This window comes from Podarcis erhardii (genome assembly GCF_964252035.2).
Source record: "Podarcis erhardii genome assembly, chromosome: 1".
Taxonomy (NCBI): Eukaryota; Metazoa; Chordata; class Lepidosauria; order Squamata; family Lacertidae; genus Podarcis; species Podarcis erhardii.
In genome coordinates this window covers 77,082,033-77,105,915 of record NC_138497.1, presented here as the reverse complement: position 1 = coordinate 77,105,915, position 23,883 = coordinate 77,082,033, and the positions used below count along the sequence as shown (strand labels likewise).

Here is a 23,883-nt window from a genome sequence, read left to right as displayed (position 1 = left end):
AACAGGACAATCTGGTTTCATCCCATCTCTGAGAAGGGATGAGCTTGAACTTTGCTAATATTTACATAGCAATATTTGGGAACTCCTTCCAGTGTGCAAATAGCCCAATATGTTGAGGGAAAGTCAGATTGCCCTGGCAAGTGAATATCCTGGGAGCCCCTGCATGCAGAGGAAGATGCTCTATCACTACCCTTCTGTACTTGGCTATAGTATGACTTTAGTTGTTACTGGCTATCTATTTTGTCATCCTGTCATTTACTTAAATACTTAGCTAAACAAGCATATCAAATATATTGTTAAGAGTTTGTGGGTATCAGATTCCCCAAAAATTCCTGGGTTCAGAAATGTTAAAATATAAGCCAGCCCTGTTTCCTTATCAGGAAATCGCCTGGGGTGATGGGCAATTAAGAGTACAAAAGGAAGGTGGTGAGCCCTTAAGAAAGCCATTATAAAGGCAAAAGCTCTGTACCAGATTGCAAGTGGGACGGGCTCCTCACCAAGCTCTGATTTAGAAGATAATGCCAGAGTTTTGAGGCAGAGTTTTAGAATTGGTTGGGATGTGACCTAGAAGAAAAAGGTTGCAGTCTGGTAAAGGTGGCAACCTCGAAAGAGGACCTGAACCATGGCTCATGTTTGTTTGAATCCACAGTTGCAGCTATGGGAGAAGCAATACTATCTTGGAGTGCTGTGAACCCCTCCATTGTAGGGTCGGGTTGTATATATGTGTAAATAAACCATATATCATAAAGACACAACAGTCTCCACTGTGCCTAATTTCCAAAAGGAAACATGAACCTTGGGTAAAGTGTCTGGAACCCCGGGAATCTTTCATCTCTCAAAGATTGGAGTGATGTGCAATGATATTTATTTAAAACATTTTTGCTCATTTCAGGAGTTTGGATACTGAGGTGCCACGTGTGCTTTTCATGTACAGAGGTATTTGCATTCCATTTAAGTTGCTGGTACACATGCACACAGTTTCTCAGCAGGAAGCCCTGCTCCTTTTCTGTTCTCCATTCTATTTTCCAGGTTTTATGAACCGTGAAGATGTAAACTTGGGGTGTGCAAACAGCTAACCACTGATTCAGATAAAGTAGCTTCATCAAACATCCTGGACTGCTTGAAAAGGATCACATAACATTGTGTAATAAGAAGGCAAATGTACTGACCTACTGATTAAGCACCTCAGATTTAGCTATACATTTAGACCAGCAAGAACGTTGCTTCCAAACTCAGTGTAGCTTAAGAGCAACCAGTCAGAGAATACGGAACAGATTTATTCAAAGGTCAACAACATTCACTGCATTTCAGGTCAAAGATAAGAAATGTATTAACCTTCAGACATGTAATATAATTTATAAATTTTCTTAACATCATAACTGAAAAACATTTGCATCTCATTAAAGCATCAGCAATAAAATGAAAAGGACCCCACCCCCTTGGCCTATGTATGAATATGGCTGATACAGTGAATCAGGGAATTTGAATACTTAATTACATTCCCTTGGTATAATAAGGTCCATGCTTTGTAGTCCTGTCTTATTTAACCATTATGTCTATGCTGTAAATAGTTCCATGCATTAACATACCTGTGCTTTATTTATTTCGGTTTTATTTTATGCCTGTTTGACAGTGATCTATAATTTTATATGGACCATGGGTGTTGCTGCGGGGGGAGGGGGCAGCTTCTCCCCAATCAAGTAAATCTATAAAAATACTTAACTAACTGAGGTTCTGCCCTCCCCAACAAAAAGCCTGCCCTCCTGACACAAATCCTGGCTATGCCCATGATATGGACTAATGTATATTGTCATCAGATCTTGTTTGATAGCACTATGTTTTGCAGAATTTTGCATAAGCTTTTTTTGGAATTAATAGACATTATTAAAAATAAAACATAAGCATAAACAAATATTTACATTTTTAATGAGCCTGCAAAGCAAGATAAAGCATGAAACATTACAGATACTCGTGCAGACAAGTGATAATACCCTTGATATCCTTAAGTAATTCCTTAATTGTAACTTATGCTTTTAGAGAAGGAGCATTACAGAAGCAAGAATGGAGTGATCTGATATAAAACAAATCTTACTATCTGTATTCTGTAAGTAATAGTGAACTAATTCTTTGAATTTGGAAACAATCAAAACAGTCCATCTGTGCATAAGTGGGAGACTAGGAGCAAAGTACCAAGGGTCACAAAAAATACAAAAACAAAAATTAGGGAGGGAAATATAAGGAATGGGGATAACAGGCCAGTGAGGGCTAAGCATGCTTAGTGGGCACTTAGGGTGATAAAAGATCCAACCAAATCAATAGACTAAGTCTATTAATTTTAGTGGGTCTATTCTGACTATGACCTTATATGCTGACTGTTGGTATAAATGGGTGGGAAAGGGAAATGACTAACCTGAAAAAAGGCATGTTTGGTTGTGGGGAACCCTGAAAGGACTAATCTATATGAGAGCTGGGCCAAAATTTGCCTTCCACTTGGCAATACCCTGCATCTCCTTGTAATTGGAGAGTGACTGCCTGCAGTTTTCTATGATACAGTGAGAACTGCAGGGAGGAAGAGAAAAATTGGGGGTAGGGGGCTGCATTTGCCTTATTTTACTGATCAAGGTGGCTCAGGGATTTTTATTATTCTTTAAACACTGTGTAAGTAAAAGTCCTGTGTGTGTGCTCACAGCAGTACAAAGCTGTCTCCATGCTGGCTTCCAGCTCAGCAGCACTTCCTGGAATACCTATGTCACTACTACGCAACAGCATTTAGTCACACAGGCACCCCAGGAGGTGCTGCTGGGCTGGTAGCCAGCAAAGATAGAGATGTGGGCTGCTGTGAATGTGTGTGAACAAGATTTTACTTGCTTTTTATGTACACAATGTGGAAATAAAAATATCCCCTCTACCCCAGCTACCACATACAGCAAAATAGGGTAAGCATAGCCCCTGCTCCTGAGAAACAACAAAAAACATTCTCCCAATTTCATTTGCACTCCACCATTTTCAAGGGAATACTCAGTTTGGGTCCTATTTCTTGTGTTATCATGGGAGCATTGGGAGAGAAGAATTAAACCATGGAGGATCTTGGGGTCTCAAATTTCAGTGGTGCCCTCTGCAACGCCAAAATTTAGCGCCCCTCTGCCTCTTGCGCTTCTTTCTAAATCAAAGATGCAATGTCCCCATTAGCACTCCTGGGGCTCTGCGCCCAGTGCAACCAAACTGGTTGTGCTCCCCTAAATCCGCTTCTGCATTAAACTCCCTCTGCTCATTCACCACAATCCTGATTTGGCATCTGAGCAGCTGCTACTAATAGTTTATATATACACATAACATGAAACCATGTATTTAGCATCTGTTGTGGTTTGGCCATAAATGTGCAAAAAGACTGTATTGAAAATAAATCCCTCAAGAAAATGGGCAGTAATCTATTGTTTTTCAGTGTGCATTTGGAGACTGAAAATCAAATACAGTGGTACCTCGCAAGACGAATGCCTCGTAAGACGAAAAACTCGCAAGACGAAAGAGTTTTTCGTTTTTTGAGTTGCTTCGCAAGATGAATTTCCCTATGGGCTTGCTTCGCAACACGAAAACGTCTTGCAAGTTTGTTTCCTTTTTCGTAAAACCGTTAATGCCCAGGGTGCATTGCTTGAAGAGGTGCAGTTGCGACTTGACTTTGAGGAGCAACTCATAGCACGCGGTGTGGTAGCCTTTTTTGAGGTTTTTGAAGACTTTGGTGATTTTTGAAGCTTTTCCAAAACTTCTTTTGCAGCCATTTGGTAAGTTAAACTTTTAAAACTTTTTTGGGGGGGGTTGGATTTTGGGTTGGGGAGTTTGAAATTCGAGGACTTGGTGTTGGGGAGGGGTTTGCAGGAATCTGGAAGCTTGTGTGGTTTTTTTCTGCATTTTTATGATTTTTTGTGACCATTGGGCCACTCTGCTGTTTTTTTAAAAAAATTCTGGGTTTGAATTTCTGTGTGGTGGGTGGCTGGGGGAACAGTTGGGGAGGGGTTTGCAAGAATCTGGAAGCTTGTGTGTTTTCTAGGAGGTTTGGTGCTTTTGAATTTTTTGGATGTGAAGCACTGATTTTTGGGGGGGGGGGGTTGCGAAGGTAGGAGCTGTGCTGCCCTGGGACCCAAGAAGTCTGCTGCTGCAGAGGCCGGCGAGAGGAAGAAGGAGAAGGTTACGCTGGAAATGAAGAAGGAGATCACCCGGAAGCACGACGGTGGAATGCGTGTGACAGACCTCGCCAGGGAGTACGGGAGGAATCCATCAACCATCGGGACCATCCTGAAGATGGGGGAGAAGATCCTTGCGACTGATGCAGCCAAGGGAGTCACCAGGATCGTGAAGAACCGCCCAGCTGTTCTGGAGGAGGTGGAGAAGTTGCTGCTCATCTGGTTAGAAGAGAAGCAGCGTGCAGGGGACACAGTGACTGAGGCCGTCATTTGTGAGAAGGCCAAGGCCTTGCACGCAGACCTCATCCGGGAACAGCCAGGAACCTCAGGCGAGCCAGAAGTCTTCAAGGCAAGCAGAGGTTGGTTTGACCGGTTCAAGACAAGATCTGGAATCCACAGCGTGGTCAGGCATGGAGAGGCTGCCAGTTCTGATGTTCCTGCGGCTGAAGACTTTGCAGCGGAGTTCCTGGAGGTTGTGAAGATGGAGGGCTACGCTGCACAGCAGGTCTTCAACTGCGACGAGACCGGGCTGTTTTGGAAGAGGATGCCCAAAAGGACTTTCATCACTCAGGAGGAGGCCAAGTTGCATGGCCACAAGCCCATGAAGGACCGTATGACCCTGCTATTCTGTGCCAACGCAAGCGGCGACCTGAAGATCAAGCCCCTGCTGGTGTACCACTCGGAGAACCCACGGGCCTTCAAGAAACACAAGGTCGACAAGGAGCAGCTGAGTGTCATGTGGCGATCCAACAGTAAGGCTTGGGTCACACGTGTGCTGTTTGTGGACTGGGTCAATCTTGCTTTTGGCCCTGCTGTCAAACAGTACCTGCTGGACAACGACCTGCCGCTGAAGGCTTTGCTTCTGATGGACAATGCTCCTGCTCATCCTAAAGGCCTTGAGGAGGACTTGTTGGAGGAGTTCAGCTTCATCAGCCTCATGTTCCTGCCGCCTAACAGCACGCCACTGCTCCAGCCGATGGATCAGCAGCTCATCGCCAATTTCAAAAAACTCTACACCAAGGAGCTTTTCAGGCGATGCTTCGAGGTGACTGATTGCACCACCATCACCCTGCGGGAATTCTGGAAGGACCACTTCGACATCGTCACCTGCTTGAAGATGATCACCACGGCCTGGAACGGGATCAGCCAGAGAAATTTGAAATGCGCTTGGCGCAGCCTGTGGCCGGACTGTGTGGCACCAAGTGACTCTGATGCACCAGTGGTGCAGGACATTGTTTCCTTGGGGAGGACCATGGGCCTGGAGGTCACAGAGGAGGACATCAGCGAGCTGGTGGAGAAGCACGACCACGAGCTGACCACCCAGGAGCTGGTCGAACTGCAGGCAGAGGCTGCGCAGGAGCAGGCCTCGCTGGAAGAGAAGGAAGCAACTGAGGAACGGCTGTCCTCCAAAGAACTGAGGGACATTTGCCTGAAGTGGAAAGATGTGCAGGCTTTTGCACAGCGGCACCACCCTGACAAGGACCTGACACATGACCTTGCGAACACTTTTGATACGAGGGTCATGTCGTCTTTCAGGGAGGTGCTGAAAAGGCGGATGAAGCAGCAGACCATGGACAGGTTCTTCAGCAAGAAGCAAAGAGTGGAAGAGGAACCTTCTTCGAGTGGTCCCCCAGAGTCTTAGAAAATGTACTGTACACTTTGTTGATTTTTAAATGTTTTTCTGTCATGTTTAGAAACTTAATTTATTGTTCCTTCAATTTTTGAAATGCTCTTTACAGTATGTGTGACTTTAAAGAGCAGTTAATAAACTCCTTTTGTACCAAATTTGGCTTTGTTTGGACTTTTTTTGACCATAGGAACGCATTAATTGATTTTCAATGCATTCCTATGGGATTTCGTGCTTTGCAAGACGAAAAATTCGCTAGACGAAAAAACTCGCGGAACGAATTAATTTCGTCTTGCGAGGCACCACTGTAGAACAGATAATATGACTAGCAAGATAGATATCATAAATGGGGAGGAAAGTGAAAAAGCTAGGAGGATGGCACACAGCATGTGTTAAGAAAACCTACACTTGAAACATGCAGAAGAGTAAAAAGCAACAGCCCACCAACATGTTATGCCTCACATCAAATCTGAAAGGCTCGGATTCAGCTGAGGATTCAGCTGCCAGTCAGAATTTGACTTTTAAAAAAAGGGCATCTGAAGCAAAATGGAAAATGTTATTTGGATCCTATTGATTTGAAAGCAGTAACAAAATTCAGTACCAAATTCGGCACCATCAATTACAAGGTTACAAGTAATGTTGTAAGTGGGGGGGGGGAGGTAATAATGGCCTTTAATGGAGTGTAAAATGGAGACAAGATGCAGTATTATAGCTTATGTCAGAAGGGGTGTTATACAACAGAAAACATTATGATCTGAGAGAGAGCATCTCAATTTATCATCGCAGGCTGGGGTTTTCAGAGGAATCTAATTGAAATCTGATGATGTAATCGGATCATTGCTTCAAGGCCTGTTCACTTCAGTGAGACTCCAAGACAGTTTAGACTTTTAGCAGAAAGTAATGGAAAAGTTTTTCCTGGACTGTACCATTTTGTGCTGAGGGCTCCCTGCTCCCTTCCAAAGCAGCAGCAACAACCACTTTAGTGCACACAGAAAAAGATACCGTATTTTTTCACTCCATAAGATGCACCTAGTTTTTAGAGGGGGAATGCAAGAGGAAAAAATTCTTTAAAGGGAGCACTGAGCAGAGCCTGTATGCATCCCAGGCTCTGCTCAGCGCTCCCTTTCACGAGCAGCATGGAGCATGTGTACGGCGCTTGCAGGCTTTTCCCCAAGGAGGGAGAAGGGCAGCCCGTCAGTTCCCTCCTCAGGGAAAAGCCCCCCCCCCCACGGGCTGCCCTTCTTGCAGGCTTTTCTGGGAGGTGGGGGAAGGGACAAAGGGGCTAAGCCAGAAGCTAGAACAGCAAGAGGGAGCACTGTGCAGCAATCCCTCTTGCTGTTCTGGCTTCTGGGATAGCCGCGCAGCCTGCATTCACTCCATAAGACGCACACACATTTCCCCTTACTTTTTAGGAGGGAAAAAGTGTGTCTTATACAGCAAAAAATACGGTAGATTGAACTCTTGTCTTTGACATGCTCAAGGACTACTCTAATTGTTGCACACCTGCTCATTCAAGGGAATACAATGAATCTCTATAGAGGCATGGTATGAAATGTTGTGGTCCTAGGTGGTTTCAGAGAAGCTGACCACTGAAGCGAAATTATTTAGGGGGGAAATAAAAATGGACCAAATTTTACACTATTTGTCTGATTTTCTCAATTATACAGCAAAATTGGAAGATCTGAACAGAATACCAGCATGGTATACACTTATACAGAACCAATAATTGCATCTTCTCTTCAGAGTCTGGATATATTTGATGGTCACAATGAGTTATGATTTATTATATGTTTCTGTGAAGGACTAGACATATAATCTCTCTTTTACTAATATTTGTAGTTATGATTAATGAATTAATATAATAAGTGGTCCTGGGAATTTGTTTCTTCTAGTGTTTGGAATTATATATCTTTTGTTTCATTCCATAAAGTTTCTTTTGCAAATTGTTTTTTAAAAAAACAAACGCATCCAGAACACCAACCTGCGAACCAACAAATCAAGTGCCTCCATCTTGTTAGGATTCAGCTTCAGTTCATGTGCCTTTCTTTAACCTTCCAACCAACCAACCAACCAACCAACCACGTCAGAGCTGTGTTGCTTTCCACACAGGCCTACAGCCACATACACAGTCATCACTGAAAACTTCCAGGAAACAGCAGTACATGCTGGTAGTAATTGGAGTGACAAATATGCATACAATGTCAATCTTCTTTTCAGCAAGTGATAAGTATCTATGTTGCCACACCAAGAACTTTACAATAACAGTTCCCTACTGGCGTACAAGTTCAGAAGATATAAATACTATAGATGATAAGAATTACATTCATATTGTGCCTCTGGAAAGTAAATAGTACAGCATGGGTGTAATCATTGGCTTCATGCATGTTGAGATTACTTGTGGTCCAGAACTCAATGGGATACAGGATTTACTAGGATTTTTGTTGCATCTGTCCAAAAGCATAGAAGGGGTGTTGTGCCTTCTTGAATTTCCTTTCCTTTCCCCCAGTATTGCTTCATCTCACAAAATAAATATGATCTTTTAAAAATTGTGAATATAGCCCAAATGCTGCTATATTGACTAAATATAGAGAGAGGGGAGAAGCAAAAAGCTGAGATATCTGAGAATAAGGATTCTTAAAAATCAAAGTTTGGGACTTACCAATTTATTAATAAATAAGTTAATAAGAAAATAACTTTTGATATATTTCTATTTCACCTTAAAATATTTCTTTTTGTTTAATGAAACATATAGCGTAGCATATAGCAGAGCTTTCCAAACTTTTCATGTTGGTGACACATTTTTTAGACATGCATCATTTTGTGACACAATTATTTCGTTTTACTAGCAAATCGGAGGTTACAATGACTCCTTTCCAGCCCTGGGAGAAGCGCAGGAGCATTTGTGTGACATAGCTACACACTGCAGCTGACACAGTAACGTGTCGTGACACACAGTTTGGAAAGCTCTGACATAAAGTCTGTGACTGGGTCCTAAAGGGCTACACATGCTGTTCTGCATTTGCATTGGGGACATTTCCACCTCCTCTTCCTCTTTTTATTTGTATGTCACTTTTTGACAAAATGGTGCCCAAATGGTGCCAAATTGGCTCACAGCACACCAGATGAACAGTAAGTTTTTAAAAAAATAAATTTTCCACTCCCTTCCCACATAGCCTCTTTAGGATTTAGTCCCCCTTCCCCGCTGCACAACTGCCCAGTCGAAATCAAGTCCCTGTGACTGCTTGGGGGGCAGGGGAGATTATACGAGACACTGCAGTCATAGATCTCCCTGGTGACTCCCATGTAGTTTGAACCTTAGTACCAGATGTCAGGAGCAAACTTTTCTTGGCCTGTTTGCTAGCAAATAAGCACCTCTTTGTTCTCTTATTTTGGCAATGCATAAGTGGTCTTCCTATTCTTTAGAAATGTTCAAAGCCTTTATGGCAGGCATGGGGAACATGTGGCCCTTCAGATGTTGAACTTTAATTCTCTGCATCCCTGACTATTGGCCATGCTTGTTGTAGTTAGGGCATATATGGTAAACCCTGATAGCTGCAATTTAGCTAGATAGGTAGGCAGGTGGATAGTTCATTCCCCATTGCTCAGGACAAGAGGAGTAACGATCTGAAGTAGTCATAATTAAATAGCTTTTAGAAGGGGGGGGGACCCTGCTTGTGCTTTAAGGAGAACAAGAAACCATTTTTATTTACTTAAGGAGGCTTCTTTGTAAGGCACAGCAATCCTTTTGATCTCATTAATCCATAAAGCAATATTGCTTGTGAGTTCTGAAAAGATATTCAAAGAAAAAAGGGGGAAAGTGCCTATAAGGTGTGTGGGAGAGAAAGAACTCTCTCAAAAGACAGCAATTGATTCTCAGACAACAATGAATTTCACAGCTGAGCTGAAAATAACCAATTTCTAGAACAGTCAATACATAATACCAGGCTCCCAAAAGTATTTGAGCAAATAGGTCTGTTTGCTCAAATGCCTTTATTCTCAAACACCTCCATTTTCAGATAGTATTATTTGGTTTTTCTACTTGGCTATGAATTTTGGAGAGCATTTGAGAAATAGCTGGTGTGCAGATGTGTAGAAGCCCTCATCCTCATCATCTCTTATGATAGTGCGTTCTGATATTTGCTTTCATATTGAGTAAAGAAAATAATTTCTTAGAACTGTCAGTCCTGCTAGGACACAAAGCAGACAAGTATCTGTATATAATAATAATAATAATAATAATAATAATAATAATAATAATATATTTATATCCCGCCCATCTGGCTGAGTTTCCCCAGCCACTCTGGGCGGCTTCCAATTGAGTGTTAAAAACAATACAGCATACACTGCAGGACATAGGAAGCTGCCTTAGACCACTGGCCTATTCTAGCTCAATATTGCCTACACTGACTGGCAGCTGTCATCCAGAGTTTCAGCCAGGATTCTGCCCCCCTCCCCCAACTGGAGATACCAGGGATGAACTTGGGACCTTCTGCATGCAAAACGTGGGCTCTATAACCAAACTGTGACCCTTCTCCATTTTAGTGCAACAAACAAGTCCTGCTTCTGAAAGGTCTACTTGTAGGCAAACTTTGCTTACCTCCAGTCAGAAAACAACATTAGGCAATGACTATTTAACTGTGCTTTGATCAGACATTCTCAGGAACATTCTCCTGCTTCACATCACCAAACAGAAAAACATTGACACTGAAAAATGATCAAGCCATCCTTGTGGGGTATGGATTGTAAGCTATTCCGTTCCATTTGCATCGGTGGCATCACAGAATAATACATTGGGAGGTGTCAGCAGTGATTGGCAGGAAGCACACGCAGTACAGTATCACACACCTGATTTCCTGACACCATTTTTTTGAAGAAGAGGATGGGTGAGACATGGGGAGCATGAACAATGACAGAGCCAATTCAATGCTGCAGCCACAATGGCCACACTGCACTGATCTTGGTCATTCTCCTCTGCACACGTTCCAGCTTGTCAGTATCCTTCTTAAACTGTGGTGCCCAGAACTGGCCACAGGACTGCAGGTGGGGTCTGACCAAGGAAGAATAGAGCAGTACTATTATTTTCCTTGATCTGGACACTATACCTCTGTTGATGCAGCGTAAAATAGCATCAACTTTTTTGCTGCTGCATTGCACTGCTGACTCATGCTACACTTATGGTCTACTAAGACCATCCTTTTCACATGTATTATTGCCAAGTTGGGCATCACCGATCCTATATTTGTGCATCTGGTTATTCCTGCCTAAGTGCAGAACCTTACATTTGTCCCTACATTTTGTTAGTTTTGCTCCAGTTCTCCAATCTGTTAAGGTCATATTGAATCCTGATTCTATGTCTTGAGGTATTATCTACCTAAATTTGATAGGAAGGTCCACCTCAGTTCCTTCATCCAAGTCATTTGCAAGGATATTGAACAACACCAGGCCCAGAACAGAACCATGCAGCCCCCCACTTGTCACTTTTTTCCAGGATGTCAAGGAACCATTTGCAAGCACACTTCGGGTTCACTGTTTCGAGAGTCACTTCTGGCTCTCCTCTTGCTATCAGCCCCTTACAGAGGATTTACCCAGAAGCACAATGGCTGCTAGCCATGATAGTTATGTTCAACACCCACTGTTAGATGTGGTATGCCTCTTAATACTTGTTGTTGGAAACTGCAGGAGGGGAGAGTGCTATTGTGCTTGGATCCTGCAGGCTTCCCACAGGCATCTGGTCAGCCACTTTGAGAACAAGATGATGGATTAAGGTGGGCCATTGGTCTGATTCACCAGTCTCATTGTATGTTCGGAATAGAAGGTCTCAAATTATCATAGTTTTTCATACCTCAAAAAGCTTTCACTCCTTCTCAGCACTAACAAGGAAATAAGAGGCGTTTGCCACACTAGATGGGCATCACTTAACACAGTAACCAGAATATTAAACAGTGACCTGCCTGTCACTCAGAAAACCACAGATTGACTCAAAAGCTCCTTGATTTTTTTTCCAGGATCTTCAATGGCATTTGCTGGGGAAGAAATATTACCTTTTTGCTATTCATTTCTAATTTCCTTTATTAGATGGAACCTTGACAAAAAAAAATATACCTCCCAAAAGGCAAACATGCTCGGCCAGTCATCAAGGAACTGAAAGCGCATCCTCTATTTACCCCTGTATCTGCTAAGATCCTCACAGCCCCACCTTGTTAGACCATGTCAAACAAGCTGGGAAAATAGACAGAACCTCCTGCTATATAAGCCTCTGAGAGTGCAAGTGAACTAGTCCTTCTGGCCAGAAGCGAGCTGAGTACCTTAACACCGAACTCCATCCAGTATGGGGTTTGGTAGAGGGAAGAGGGTGCCATTATGGGCCCTAGCATTCATGATCTGCAGCATCCAACAGAAAGGTAAAAACTCATTTCCTTTGCTTCTTTTACAAGAAAAAAAGTACCAATGAAATTGAATATCTCAATTCACTTTCAAAATTATTCCTCATTCTATTTTGTGAGTCATGCAAATGTTTGAATTTCAAAGAGTTTTTCACCCTTTTAATACTGTTTCAGTTAAATGTTTAACAATTCCGAATAAACTGGGGTGTTTTAATATTGTACTTCCTGAAGCGAAAACATTTAGTGACATCTTAATGTGGATTGAATGGGGATCAAATACTGTAGAAAAGTATGATTTGGGCCTCTCCTTGAAAAGTTATAAAGTATGAAATGCATGTTTCCTGGTTAGAAGTCTGTCAGAATACTAACATACTAACATTTTAAAGTTGCATATTACTGTATTCACTTGAATCTATTGCTCACCTTTTTGGGCCAAATTATGTTGTGAAAATGAAGGTGTGCATTAGATTTGATGGCACATTTACATTCGACAGCAAATACTTTTTTGGGTTTCAAGGTTCTGAAAATTGAGTTTGCATTAGATTCGATGGTGCATTAGACTCTAGTAAATACGGAAGTATGTACAGCAGCTAAACTCCAAAGAAGATAGACAAGGGGGGGCATCACTTTGCATTATCCCTCCATAGCCTTGTTCATATGAATGTATCTGATGTGTAAATTCTAGTGTGTGTATCTGTTATTTTTCAACGAAGTAGCTCCCAAATGCAAAATCCAAATGTTACCACCCCAGAAAAAAGCACTGAGGTGATCCCTAATTTACAAACAAGTCTGGGAGTTGCTTACTGAAGACCCACAAGTCTTCAGGCCTGAGCTTATCTTTTAATCAGGTCCCTCATTCTGTTTCCTGAACTACATTGGCTAAGAGGCAGGACAGAAAAGGAACAAAAATTCCCTCTATACAGGGCAGCCAGGGAGAAGAATTAAAACTCTTGCTTAGTAGTAGTAGTAATAATAATAATAATAATAATAATAATAATAATAATAAAAAATTTTATTTATATCCCGCCCTCCCCAGCCGAAGCCGGGCTCAGGGTGGCTAACAACAATCAAATAATCAAACAATCAAATAATCCAACATTCTAAAAACATTTCATTATAAAAATTAATTAAAATCAAATTGATGGCAACCGTTAAGCAAAATTCTGTGCAGGTTGCCAGAGGAGGGAGTCAGGCTGCGCCCTGACCAAAGGCCTGGTGGAACAACTCTGTCTTGCAGGCCCTGCGGAAAGATGTCAGGTCCAAATAGTACCAAATGTTATCGGTCTCATTGTATGTTAAAGGGTACTAGAGTCTCGTTTGAATCAGGAAGCATTACTGATGCCATGTGAATTGCATCCTGGGATGCGGTTGATTGGTACAGTTCCTTACTACGATTTAAGCTGAAACCTGTATTCAGTGCCAAAGTTCAGCACTGGAAAATGTGAAATAGAAACGAAGAAGAAATGACAAATGGTGTTGAATCTCAGCCAACCCAGCTGACATAAATGAGGGGTAAGGCTTTTTCAGGGCAGGTGTGAAATTTCTAGGCAGGGATTAACATTTTAGGTCATCATCACTACCATCATCATCATCATCATCATCATCATCATCCAAGAGCATTATTTTGGAAGCAGATTCCATTAAAATCAATAGTGCTTGCTATCAATAGGACTTGAGTGCTGGGTATTTAGAGGTCTTGTGCCAGGTTCACTCCTTTTTATTATAGCCAAAGCCTCTTATCACAGTACAATTTTCCATTTACCTTCAATGAGGGACTCTTTCTTTGGGTTTTTATCTATGTTTGTCTAATTTTATACCATCAATTAAACCCCCACAGATATCTGTGAGATGTATAGCAAACTATCTTTAGTTAGATTGTGCCCCAAACCTTCCATCTGAAGACACTGAAGGCAGGCCCAGCAACAGCAATCGGCCAGATCAGGCATTCCTCATTGGCCAAACCCAAACCATTAATTGTGTCCTCTCCTGGACTCTTGGGAGTTTTAGAGCAGTGGGTGGCAATGTATCTAATAATACTTGTCGCAGTAACATCCTCCAGAGCCAAGATGTGTCAGAGCCCATCAATATTTTGGATGATAAAGATTTGAAAGATTGATTAACTTTGGCTGGATTGTGCCCATTCACGATATCTGTTAGTTTGATATACAAACTTAAAGGAAAATACATATTTATAATTTCACTGAAATTGAGAACCACTGTCAGCAGCTGGTATAGTTAGAGTATCCACCAATCTCAGTCATGCATATTCTACACTTTGTGGTGAGTGTGCTCTTATAAGAGTTTCACACACTGCTTTTCGATTGCCAACTTTTGGATTGCTATCTTCCACCATGGGCTTTCTGCGCACTGGTGCAAAAGCACAATCATAGCATTTACCAGGCCCTGAAAACTGAGATTATGGCTTTAACTGTTTAAAGAATGCACACAAATGAACATACATACAAATTGTGGTTTTTCTGTTCCCTTTGTTTGTAGCTTCTAGTGCAGAAGGTGAATCGGGAAAGGTTACCATCATCCCACCATTGACAACAACACCAGTTATAACATGTAAGTCTACCCATAAACTGTCTCAGTTATTTCCTTGTATCTATCAGATATACTCATAAGAAAGGCAAAATGGATAAGGTCAAGAAACAGATGAATAGATGGGTAGATGATTCAACAGGTAAGTAACAGAACAAACATCTTGGCAAATTTGAAAAAAAAGCAATGCATTCTCTTTCTATGCAGGGCCCTCCCTGGGACTGTACTCCTGGCACCCCTCTTATGGTTTTTTGGTGCCAAGTAAAAATGGTTTTATTTACTCAGGTATTTTATTGTGGCATATTGCAGGAGGTGAGGGCGTTTGCTGCTGCTTTTAAATTTCAGATTTTATCTGCGCTGTTTTATTTGTTGCAGTGCTATTTTTACTCTTCTTGTTGCTTTTATCTTGGCTTTATTACTTGCTCATTTTGTTTAGTTTTATGTTTATTTTTATCTCTCTTATCAAACTACTAAACAAAGAAAAAGAAGCAGAGAGGTTATAAAAGCAAGTTCAGCTGGTGGACATATAACACATGGACGCTGCAGTTCTTTACTCATGTACTGGGGAGCAGGGACTGTAGAACTCAATGGGACTTACTTCTATCTGTATAGGACTGCACTGTAAATAACCTTAAATAAAGCCCAGCCAAGGATGTTCCACTTTGTGCAAGTGCAGGCACCTAGGGAGGCTGCACAATGCAGACCACCATAGAGATGATAGGAAGAATGAAAGGATGTTCCCAAACACTCCTTGGCCACCTCAGAAGTAAAGAAAGTGCATGCAATTTATTTTCTCATTAATTTGTACAGAATGGTTAATATATATATATTTTTAAGTAGGTCTATTATTTCCAGATCTAGTATATATCTGCAGATATTTGCTCACCCCTAAAGAAAGGTAGAAATAAAGGGATATGCCTCACACTTCCTTGTGACCTTTGAAGGATTTCCATCTAGAGCAAAGAGATAACTGAAATCTAAACTATTTACTTTCCTTCTACGCTGTCACGGTGTAAGCACTTACTTATTTCTCATTGTAATGAGATTACAAAATTCCTGCCCAGGTTTTGTCAAGGGGTTTCAGGGGATGAAGGTGACAGTCTTTGTGCCAGTTATGAAAGGTCAAGGCAATGACTATATAGAGAGAGGTTGAGTATACACTATTTTCTTCCCAGCTCTGGAGATCTTTTACACCTTTGTAGATTTTACACAGTAAAATTCCTTCTCCCCTTCACAGGTTTTAGTTCCCTTTGAGTGCTAAATAATGTATTGCACAGTGTTTGATCTTCTGTTCTCTAATTTAAACTTATTTTGTACTCAGTGTATATCCTGCAGTGAAATCTGATTCCAGTTGTGGGTAACAAAAGGGTACAGGGCTTTTCCTGCTTCTGTTGAGCATGCTTTGTTGCACTTTAGTAATAAATTGTGCCATAACTCTAGTTTATGTTGAACAACAGAATAACTTGAAGGATTATGTGTCTTCCTCTGATCCCCTACTCAGCCTGGTTGGGGAACCTGTGACGCACCACATGTTGCTGAACTCCCAAGTCCCATCATCTCCGACCACTGGATGTGCAGGCTAGGAGTGATGAGAGTTTGAGTCCAACAACATCTGGAGGGCCACAGCTTCTCCACTTCAGCCTAAGGGAAAGCTGGCATCAGCATCAACTTACTTCTGAGCTGAGCACATAAAGTGGCAAAAGAAGTAACAGTGTCTACCCAAGGGCAAATGCAGGCAAGGAACAAAAGCCTGTTTGTAATGGGTGATAAGCTAGTAATGTCACTATGTAAGCTGGCATAGAAAATGAAGAAATGAAGATGTTGTCAGCAAAAAGTGTGCAGTATACCTTTACAACCTTTTGTGAATTTGCAGCCTTCAACTCAGCTCATAATGGGCAAGTCTGCAGCACGTGGGGCCAATTCCACTACAAGACGTTTGATGGGGACATCTATTATTTCCCTGGGACCTGCAACTATGTCTTTGCCTCCCATTGCAACGCTGCCTATGAGGACTTCAACATCCAGATCAGGCGCACAATGGTGAAAGACATTCCCACTATCAGTTCTGTCACCATGCGGTTGGATGGGACGGATTTTGAAATGCAAAAAGATGCCATTGTTGTGAATGGTGAAAGGTAATAACACAGACTTGTGTCCTGAGCAGGCCTACTTCCTCAAATAGACTCCTTAATAGGCAGATAGAGCTCAGTCCTACCATGATCTAAGAACCAATAACCATGAAAGGTCCATGGTAGCCACTTCTAATCTGGGTGTCAGTGTCCAGCAAGTGGTGTGCAGTGACTACCATGTTCAGTATCAATCTGTGGTCCAACACCCAGAAATACCCATGCTGAAGCACACTGAGAAATACATTAATGAAGCCATTAAAGACTATTGAAAGCCCAAAATTCCCAACCACAGAGGAGGCTGCTTGTGGCCTCCAGTAGGCTTTGTTGCTGTGGTCATCATAGCCACATGCCCTTCTAATTTGTCTTAGCTGGGCATGAGTAATTCTGCAGTCAGTTCTGTAACGGGATAGTTCAATCACTCATGATGGCAATTTGGCAGTTATACACCCTCAAAGAAAGCCACATGTCACTTTGCTTTGAATTGCATATCCAGTATCTCTGATGCTTTCTCATCAGGGTTCAGCTGCCCTACACTGGATCAGGATTCGTTATTGAGAAATTTACCATCTATGTGAGAGTGATTGTCAAGCTGGGCCTAACCTTACTGTGGAATGAAAAGGACAGTCTAATGGTAAGTGCTACATAATATAGAGAATTGACAAGTGTGACCCCAGCAGAATGTGGCAGTGTAGAATGTTCCTGTTCAGTATCCCAGCCTGCCAGCCAGCCATGCCTTCCTTCGCAAATACCCAATTCCACTCTCCCTTCCTGCTGCTTTTCTATTTCCCCACCCGCACCAGAAACTAAAATTCTGTCACCACTGAGCATGCTCAGTCTTTACAGGGTTGTTTGGGGGCAGGGATCACCCCTTTAGATCCCCTGTAATATTTTTCTACTTCTGCAAGACTTGGATTTCCCATGAAGCATGCTGATACCTCCCTCGTATTTTTCACTAGCTTTGTTCTGGCTTCATCATAATCATTATAACCCAGCAGCTGAGTTTACTTTTTGTATGTATGATGTCACCTGAACAACATTACAGATAAAATCATGATACCACAAGGCAGTTTGTTGTATAGGGTCTTTGCAATATGCTCTTATGTCGACTCATGCAAGTTAACATCACAGATTTTCAGTAACTGGTGAAAAGAAACCACCCAAAGAATTGCTTCTAAGTACAGATTGGGCTTTGATATGCACAAGGCTCTTTGGGGTATTCAGCCTGCCTGCCTGCCTGCCTGCCTCCCTCCCCACCCTCTCTCACACACATACATACCTAACATCCTGTTCTGTTCATAATAAGCTCTTAGTAAAAGGTAAAGGACCCCTGACAGTTAAGTCCAGTCACGAATGACTCTGGGGTTGCGGCACTCATCTTGCTTTACTGGCTGAGAGACCCGACGTTTGTCCACAGACAGTTTTTCTGGGTCATGTGGCCAGCATGACTAAGCCGCTTCTGGTGAAACCAGAGCAGCGCAAGGAAACGCCATTTACCTTCCCGCTGGAGCGATACCTATTTATCTACTTGCACTTTGATGTGCTTTCGAACTGCTAGGTTGGCAGGAGCTGGGACCGAGCAATGGGAGCTCACCTCATCACGGGGATTCGAACCACTAACCTTCCGATCAGCAAGCCCTAGGCTCAGAGGTTTAGACCACAGTGCCACCCGCATCCCCTTACTTATTTACTTCCCTTACAAATCTTATTTGCAGTCAGTATCTAACTGCAGAAATCAACCAAGATATGTTGCCACTTGACATTTTATCTCAATTTTCAAAGAGATGAAAACACGTTTGGATTACACATTTAGCATATTCACATTTTTGCAGGAGGTGCCACCTGTTGCTTCAATTTTTCATTTTCTAGTAAAATTTCTCTTTTATAGGCCCTAACCTTATCTATAGATTGCAGAGCAGGGAATCCCATTCAAAGAACAGAAAGCATAAGTGGAGAAGAGTCAGCTGCTTTTATATATATTCTGTAAATATTACAATGAAAACTAGGTTGTTATGAATAGCACAGACTGGCTGAGACTCAAAAATGATACCCCAATTTTCTATTCACTAAATTTGAATTGCAACATTGATGGAAGTTATCTTGGTGTCTCCAGTGCAGCTGCTGTCTTGAATTTTCAATCTATATCATGGAGAGTAATATTAACTTTCATCAACTTTCTCCTATATAATTTCAGCTGGAACTTGATAAAAAATATGCCAATCAGACCTGTGGACTTTGTGGGGATTTTAATGGCATTCCACAATACAATGAGTTCTTTTCAAACGGTAAGTATCAAAAACACTGCTTATTGAAATTGGGTATCAACTATTTATATGTCATGATTCACTGAGTGCTGTGGAACTACAGTCTCTTCAGAGGTTTGGCTTTTCATCCATTTCAAAACATTTTAAGTGGTATAAGCAGTGCTTTGGGGGGCGGGGAGGAAAGACGTGCTGGTATTCATATACATGTTGATTAAAATGACAGCACAAAATGGCTGTCATTGGCAGGGGGAGGGGGAATGAGGTGCCAGTAGTCTGTTCTAGTGAGCACCCATCATAAGAAAAAGCCCCAAGGATAAAAACCTGGTGGATTTGTCTGATATCTGTCATTCTTCACTTTTAAAATCAACAACACACATTGAATATTTAGATATTAGGTGAATTTCACTTTTCATGCTCATCAAGATAGATTTTCAGCATATGGATGATATTGATAGCATTAAGTAAATGAATTAGTGATTGGAAAAACATTTCTATTTCTGAGGTTCTAAACCAAGGCCACCACAGTGCCCTCAGACACAAGCTGTGATGCATAAGACCCTTTGCTCTTCCCGGTGTTTTATCCTTTTAATTAAAAAATCATGATGACGTTTTGTTGTTGAGCGGAAGAGTTGCTTGCTTTTTCTGTCTGTGTTAATTTGTTTGGGTGGGGTGTAGATATTTTGCTTGTTTTGATAGATGGTTCAGCATTGCTGCTTTAGCTTCTGAAAAATGAGTACTCTTGTTTCCCCTTGGCTTGTTTTTGCTGCAATCATACTTACCTACTGAGATTGCTCTTAGGGGGAATGTTGGCCAATGGTATTGGCCAATGGTTGGTCAATAGAGAAGACGTACTGGAGCTTGTACATAGTCAAAAGGCCCTTTGAAAGTTACTGTTGCTACAGGGGAGCTGATTTTCTCCCAAACAGCCTCAGTAAACAGCCACTGGGGTTTGGAGGGGGGGGCACACACATGACCTCTCTGTGGAATTGACAGTCCTCCTGGAAAGGTAGCAAATCTGAAGTTGGGACCCTCACTCACATAGTTGGTTGCTTAAACATTGCCTTGGTCACACAGGAGCTACCCATGGAGAAGCGACTTCCACGCAACTAGGGTTCAGAATCATGTGCTGTTCCCATACAGTCAATAGCTCTTTCCCCATTGAAACAGGTGTGTGCTTCAGCCCATGCTGGCCCTTTTCTATCCCACTGGCTGACAGAGAGCCATGTGATCTGTACAGTTCTCCCAGCTGGTGCTCTGAAGGGTTGTCCCAGTGGGGGGAAACATCTGGTTTTCCACAAGGTATTTACTGCACATCCCATGCTTTAGTAAGAGTAGGGGAATCCCTCTCAGCATCTCATTTGCCAAACTGGAACAACAACCTCAATGTAAGATACTTTCTCATATGAATCTTTTTGAAGTCATGGGTTGCTGTTTTTCATTATAGGGGCCGAAATAACTACTTTGCAGTTTGGGAATATGCAGAAAATGAATGGGCCGACAGAAGAATGTGAGGATCCTACGCCGGTCTCTCTGAGCAACTGCACTGATGAATTTGTAAGATTCTTTTTGCTTATTCTTACACTTTACATTTGTTTTATTTCCAAAAGGATGCTTAAATCTTAAGGAAGAATTGTAATGGCAGAGAAAATATATTGTTTCCTCAGCTCCTGAAATTAACATTATAAGCTCCTTGTTGCAAGAACCTGATTTCTTTTCCTTGTATTTATGGCACTTTACAAAGTGCCCTGTGTACTAAATATGTCATTATCATCTAAGACAGGAATGGGTAAACTTGTCATTCTTCACATGTAGCTAGACTCTCCAACCAGAATGGCCACTGATGAAAAACATTGAGAGCTGGAGCCTGACGACATCTGGAAGGCCACAGATTCCTCATCCCTGATCTAGGATCAGTTAATCACCATTAAAAACAGTCCTTTTTGATAAAAACTTTTTGCTTTTGCTTTTCCATCTAGGAGCTTTGCCAGCATGTACTGACTGGCTCTTCATTCTTTCAATGCAATGCTTTGGTGGGAGTTAATGACTACATTGAGTCTTGTGTACAAGACCTGTGCCTCTGTAAACAAGAAGATATCACCTCCTGTCTCTGCGACACCTTTGCTGAATATTCCCGGCAATGTGCTCATGCTGGTGGGGAACCTCAGAACTGGAGAAGCCCAGACCTGTGCCGTAAGTGTAAATCACAGCTAGTCAATTATTTCAGCTGGACATTTGATACAGCTTGACATGATATTCAGCAATTACTCTGGTGAACTGGAAATTAGAAGGTACAACCCAAAGTAGAGTACACACAAAGTTGCATGCTTATAAAGGTATTAATTAATTAATTGAATTTGTATACCGCCCTATACCTGCAGGTCTCAGGATGAGCACCTGACTAGTGGATGAGCACCAGGCTGTAAGAAGCTGAAGTGTTTCACAGAGCCCTATATTGAGTTTGTCCTGCTTATGAATGACTTGCATAAGTAGCAGGTGGTGGGAGATAGAGAGATACCTCTAACTTGCAGGTGATACATAGCTGAGAGAAACTGGAAAAGAAGCAGACTAGAGGACATGGTGACAGCTCGGAGTTATTTGAATGTATCAAAACACTGTGTTTTCAGCAATCAAATGATAAATGCAACTAATTTAGAAGTTTAGATGTTCATCTGCTCATCAACTCTGTTGTTTTGGGCAATGGCGAGACTGAGAGGTATGATCTGCAGTGCATAGAGAAATGAAGTAATTAGAGATGCCCCAGCTTATATTGCTCCTGCTTTTGAGAGGACCTTTTCCCCACAGTCTTACCACTTGAGCAATAAACTATGAAAGGAGAGAAAGTCCATCAGGCAGATGGGTTCAGAAGGAGATATTAATAAAATGTAACTAATGTCTATTAACCAAATGGTAAATACCAGCTAGGCCACCAGGGCCCACAAAAAAGTGGAGGCACATATACCACTGAGCAAATGACAAGTCACAATACATGCCTGGTTGGTCACATGATGTGCAGGGCCACTACATTTTGGCTGGAGGGTCAGATCCAACAGTGGCTAACCCTCTGAGAGGGCCACTTTGACAGGTCAATGGGGCCTGAATTTCCAGCTGTGGCCTGAATTCCAAAAGTGCAGAATGGCTTCAATTAAAGAATCAGGACCACACTCTTAAGTCTACTTCTGATTCTTCCTTCTGGCACCTTTTGCATTTGATACTTTTTTCTGTCACCTTGCACGGCAGCAGAAAAGGGCACCAAATTCAAAAGGCATCCGATTCAAGCCACAGCTTGAAGCTTCCCACACCTAAGACCATATGAAACCAGGCACAGGGGAGCTGGCCAGATTCAGAAGTCAGGTGGGCTGGTGGTTCCCCACCACTGCTCTAGCATAATGAAAAAAATCATAGGAATTATAATAGACCCCAATCAAAATATTCATCAGTTGTGGTATGTGGCTACAAAAGAAAGCAGAAGCCATTTGGGGTTGCAGCAGAAAAGCATTAAATGCAACACACAGAAGGCAGGTCTCTGTTCAAGGCAGAATCACTATAAGGAATTGTGTATTAGCTGAGTGTGCTGCGTGTATCAAAGGGTAACTGAGTTATAATTAATATCCTTCTTTTCAGCAATGGAATGCTCTTTCAACATGCAGTATCAAGAATGTGAATCACCCTGTACAGACACTTGCTCCAACTCTGAAAGATCTCAGCTGTGTGAGGACCACTGTGTGGATGGTTGCTTCTGTCCACCAGGTAAGTTTCCACCTTTGTATCCAGCTGTTGTAGCCCTTTACACACTTGCTCAGTAGTGAGCGCCACAGATCTTAATGGTGCACTCGCCTCATGGTATTCAACGTGCAAGCAAGGAAATCTACAGAAAAGGCATGTTGTTTTTAGGAAAAGAGATGGTACAATTATAATTTGTGTCAGGGAAGCTGTGCATGTAACCAACTATCATTTAACATCTTTTAACCATTATAATATTTAAGTTATTTCTTCCTTTAGGAACTGTATATGATGACATTGACAATGCTGGCTGCATCCCCCACGAGCAGTGTTCCTGTGTTTACAATGGAAAATCCTATGCTCCAGGGACAACTTATTCAGACAACTGCCGTTCTTGGTAATTGACAACCTTTAATATGATGAACAAGTACTTTGTGTAGGAATCGAGGCTTGATCCATGATTTCAACATTTTAAAAGCTCTGCCTAATTATTTGAATGAGTTATTTCTGAACATGATTCCCAATGAAAGTTCAACTGTATTTGTGATAGATTCCTTACCTTGGCTTCTGCCTAGTGCAGGGGTCGGCAACGTGTGGCCCACGAAGACCATTCTACAGGCCCCTGAGCCGCCCCACCAGCTTAGCGAGTCCTTTGCCTGCTGCACTAAACCAGCACAGCCTGGCGTGGGGACTCACTGAGTGGCGCCGGAAATCGCATCTGTGTACGTGCAGATACCGGAAATCGCGTCTGCAGGCACGATTTTTGGCATCTGGCCATGGGCAGAAGTGATTTCCAGCACCGCGGACATGCGCAGATGCAATTTCCGGCCCATGGCCAGTAAACCTTGCCAACCCCTGGCCTAGTGGCCACACTCCAGCTTATGTTTCCATGCATGTCACATTAGCCCTGCCCATTAGGCCTCTGCTAGCCATTCTGCTACATAAAAAAGGTAAAGGACCCCTGACAGTTAAGTCCAGTTGTGAACGACTCTGGGGTTATGGTGCTCATCTCGCTTTACTGGCCGAGGGAGCCGACATTTG

The 23,883-nt window shown here is 42.2% G+C and overlaps 1 protein-coding gene and 2 long non-coding RNA genes across 4 annotated transcripts in view; 2 read left to right on the top strand and 1 right to left on the bottom strand.

Moving 5' to 3' along the window:
* Positions 1–23,883, bottom strand: part of LOC309337840 — a 138,933-nt gene that overhangs the window by 68,509 nt on the left and 46,541 nt on the right. The gene's annotated exons all lie outside the window — the stretch shown is intronic.
* LOC309351607 lies at positions 3,470–5,963 on the top strand. Its single transcript, XR_014160925.1, has 2 exons — positions 3,470–4,053; positions 5,873–5,963. It is a non-coding gene; the product is annotated as an uncharacterized lncRNA (long non-coding RNA).
* The window catches only part of LOC309337800 (mucin-5AC-like), a 65,233-nt gene continuing 53,438 nt past the window's right edge, over positions 12,089–23,883 (top strand). Inside the window, exons 1-9 of the mRNA XM_081854658.1 lie at positions 12,089–12,206; positions 14,685–14,756; positions 16,606–16,867; positions 17,378–17,492; positions 19,053–19,143; positions 20,567–20,676; positions 21,099–21,312; positions 22,744–22,869; positions 23,122–23,239. Of these exons, the coding sequence (XP_081710784.1) occupies positions 12,134–12,206; positions 14,685–14,756; positions 16,606–16,867; positions 17,378–17,492; positions 19,053–19,143; positions 20,567–20,676; positions 21,099–21,312; positions 22,744–22,869; positions 23,122–23,239 (1,181 nt within the window). The 5' untranslated portion in view covers positions 12,089–12,133. The remainder of the gene's footprint in view (positions 12,207–14,684; positions 14,757–16,605; positions 16,868–17,377; positions 17,493–19,052; positions 19,144–20,566; positions 20,677–21,098; positions 21,313–22,743; positions 22,870–23,121; positions 23,240–23,883) is intronic.